At 52.6% G+C, this 3,231-nt stretch overlaps 1 protein-coding gene across 1 annotated transcript; it reads left to right on the top strand.

Moving 5' to 3' along the window:
- The first annotated feature begins 211 nt into the window (after positions 1–211).
- On the top strand, positions 212–2,757 carry LOC134669530 (zinc finger protein basonuclin-2-like). The gene has a single exon (XM_063527133.1). It carries the CDS (start codon positions 247–249, stop codon positions 2,329–2,331), a length of 2,085 nt encoding a protein of 694 aa, XP_063383203.1. The 5' UTR covers positions 212–246; the 3' UTR covers positions 2,332–2,757.
- The last annotated feature ends 474 nt before the right edge of the window (positions 2,758–3,231 follow it).

The following is a 3,231-nucleotide window of genomic DNA, read 5'->3' as shown; positions in this document are numbered from 1 at the left end:
CGTAACGCGGTTCGGTTGTTGTTGGTGGGTGCCGCGCGGCGTTGCCGCGCGTTGTCGCCTGTCCCCACCGCGCATCGATCCGCTCCGCCCAGCGCTCGCTCCTCCCACCTGCCCTGCCCTCCACCCGCCACCCCCGCGGCCTTTGTCGCGCCGCCCGCGCGGTCACCTGTGTCGCACGTCCTCAGTCGCGCACGGACCGCGTCGCGCGCCGACCGTCTCGCGCTGCACTATTATGACACTGACGTGATGGAAGGCAAAGAGTTTGCGTCCGGCCTGCCCGCCGGCTTGGACTATTTCATGATGCCTCGTGTGAGCCAACCGGCGCCCCAGTTCGACTTTAGAAAATTAGGAGCCAGCTTTAGTGGAAGAGATGAAGACAGGAGTGACGAGAGGCGCTCGCCCGACTACCAGGAGCGCCGCGAGCCGCCGCCCGCGCCCTGGCCGCTCGGACTCGGAGTGCAGTTCGTCAATCCCGCTACCGGCAAGAAGCGCGTGCAGTGCAACGTCTGCCTGAAGACTTTCTGCGACAAGGGAGCTTTGAAAATTCACTTTTCGGCGGTGCATCTGAGGGAGATGCACAAGTGTACGGTTGAAGGGTGCACAATGATGTTCAGTTCGCGGCGTTCGAGGAATCGGCATAGTGCTAATCCTAATCCGAAGTTGCATTCGCCGCATGTGAGGCGGAAGATATCGGCGCATGACGGTAGGTCCGCGCAACCTTTCCCGCTACTGCCGGCGCTGGCGCGGCTGCCGCTGCCGCCGCCCAGCTTACTGCCGCCCGAGCTGGCGGCGCGTCTGCCGCCGCCGCTGGCCGGCCACGGCCCGACACCTCTACCTCCGCGAGTGCCCCTCGATAACCTCCGTAACTTCAGTGAAATTGAAAAAATGTACAGAAAATTCCCTCAACCGGAAGAACCTTCCCGTGGCGTGTTGGATCTCGCTAAACCGCCAATTTCCCACGAGGAAGAATCTAACGACAGTGACAACAATGACATTTCTGACGATGAAAATAAAGTTAAGTGTGAAGAGAGAGCAGAGTCCCCGGTCGAAGAGAGACTTAATTCGTACGAGGACGAACCGGAAGATTTAAGTGTAAATAAAAAGAAAGATGATACCAAACCGACAGCCGCGTCTGAAATTAGTCGCAACGAACCCACCGTATCAGACGACAAGTCGTCCCTCGTTCCTAATAAACGTAAAAGGAAAAGCGGCAATCCCACTCGGTGTTCTCAGAATAACGAGTACAATGTGTCCGACGAGGAATACCACAGCGACATGTTTAGAAATATTTCAACGCCGGGTTCTAGCCGCCCGGACGACGAGCCGCTATCGCTGAAAAAACAAAAACCTGAAAAGTGGGAGCCCTTTCAGAACGGAGAAGAAGCAACTGTGGACTCGGAATCGATAACGCGTGTGAAAGCCGAAAGTGAATCTGACGACGAATCCAGTGCACCGAGCGTCGTCCGCGAGGGCCTGAGGCTGCGGTCAGATCTGTACACGCCGAGCGACAGCGGGAGCGACTTGCACGCGCTGGAGGAACGGCTGGCGCGAGCACGGTCACCCTCCGCGAGCAGCGACCGCACCGACGACCGGACGGACCTCAACGATCTCGAGATCCCCATCGACGACGAAAACCCCGACAGGTGCACCGCATGCGGAAAAGTGTTTCAGAACCATTTCACCCTGCGCATGCATTACAGAAACGACCACTTGAAGCTGCTGCATCCCTGCGATGTCAACGGGTGCGACGCCGCCTTCCCCTCGCGGCGGAGTCGCGACCGGCACAGCTCAAACGTCGACTTGCACCGCCGCCTACTCTCCACAAACTCCCCCGATGGCCGAGAACAAAGACCGGGGTTCGAAATGAACACAGAACTGTTAAACAAATTGTACGCAGACATAAAAGGCCTAGCGTCGACCCTTGAAAGCTTGCGATACGGTGGCAACGAAGATGCCTCTCAAATTCCGAGTTACGTGTCAGAAACGATGAAGTTCTACAGTAGGAACTTGAGTGCGCTACAAGCGGGTTTGTTCCCACAGTTGGGCGAGCGGGGGTTTTTCCCGGGCCCTTTTCTGATGAATAACGGGGTGCAAGGGGGCGGAGGGCCGTACGGGGCGCCAGCGGGGGCGCAGTCGGCGCGCGAGTCGCTCTCGCCGCTGTCGGCGTCGTCGCCGCCGGTGTTGTCGCCGGGCCGGCTCGACGCCGCGCACGCCCGCTCCAGAGAGGACGCCAAGCTGCTTTTTCGAGAGAGCTCAGAGTCCTACAAGAAGATGACGTCGCTGTGCGAGCGCCAGGAGCAACTTTACCAGCACCACGTTCCGGTGTCATGACGCCGCCACGCGCGCTCCTCCTGGTGAAGCGAGGCGCAACGGACTCTGTATAGTTAATTGTTAATAATATTAATTGCGTTAATTCTATTTCGTATTTCGTTTTGTATTTCCTTGTGATATTTAGACAAATATATCGTAATTATCGATCCCACGAACTGTAAGTTATAGGGATAGTACCGCTTGGAGGCAGTGAAGTGCAGTGCAATATGGACTCGGGTGTTACAAATGGTAACGCCGAGCGCGGGCGGACGATATGATATCGTGTAGAGTATTTGTAATCGATGTTGAAAGTAAACGTTATAATGATCAGCTTCATTTATTGTTCTGGCGCAATAAAGTCATTGAGGAAAAAAGAGAATTGTTTTTATTTACATTAAGTTGGTGTCTGAATCGAACGGGTGATCGGACGGATCATTAATCTTCGCTTCATTTGCATTAAAAAGGTAGTCTGAATCCGATGATTTAAGCAATAATAACAGCTCAGGGCGATTACGAGTATATTTATTCAACCAGAATCTAATAAGGAATAAACTTGTTTGACACATTAAACTTTTACGACAGCAGATTCACCATTCAACCATCACGAAATGAGATAAAATAAGGAAATAACGTAATAATCTCCTATAACAGAATATCTGAATATATTATTAATTAATCGCATGCATATTATTCAAATATCTCTATTGATTTAAAGTAGGTAGGTATTCAACATAAACTATGAATGTTGATGAACCCAACCAGCGGGAAATCGGGGGATATATGCAACAGTAGCAGTTTCATTAATTTAATTTAATGTTTCTTATTGAACACGAATGCTAAATGTAATTTTGTATTTCTAATTGGAACGTTTCGAGTTGCCTCTTGAAATAGTTTGGGGCGGTCCGGCAACAGATGGCGCTA

The sequence above is a fragment of the Cydia fagiglandana genome, chromosome 12 (assembly GCF_963556715.1).
Source record: "Cydia fagiglandana chromosome 12, ilCydFagi1.1, whole genome shotgun sequence".
Taxonomy (NCBI): domain Eukaryota; kingdom Metazoa; phylum Arthropoda; class Insecta; order Lepidoptera; family Tortricidae; genus Cydia; species Cydia fagiglandana.
Note: the sequence above shows the minus strand (reverse complement) of the source record. Positions and strands in the feature narration are given on the sequence as shown.

Bases quoted from the DNA above. Each gene is read 5' to 3' on its own strand.
- LOC134669530 (XM_063527133.1), top strand. From the start codon at position 247: ATGGAAGGCAAAGAGTTTGCGTCCGGCCTGCCCGCCGGCTTGGACTAT.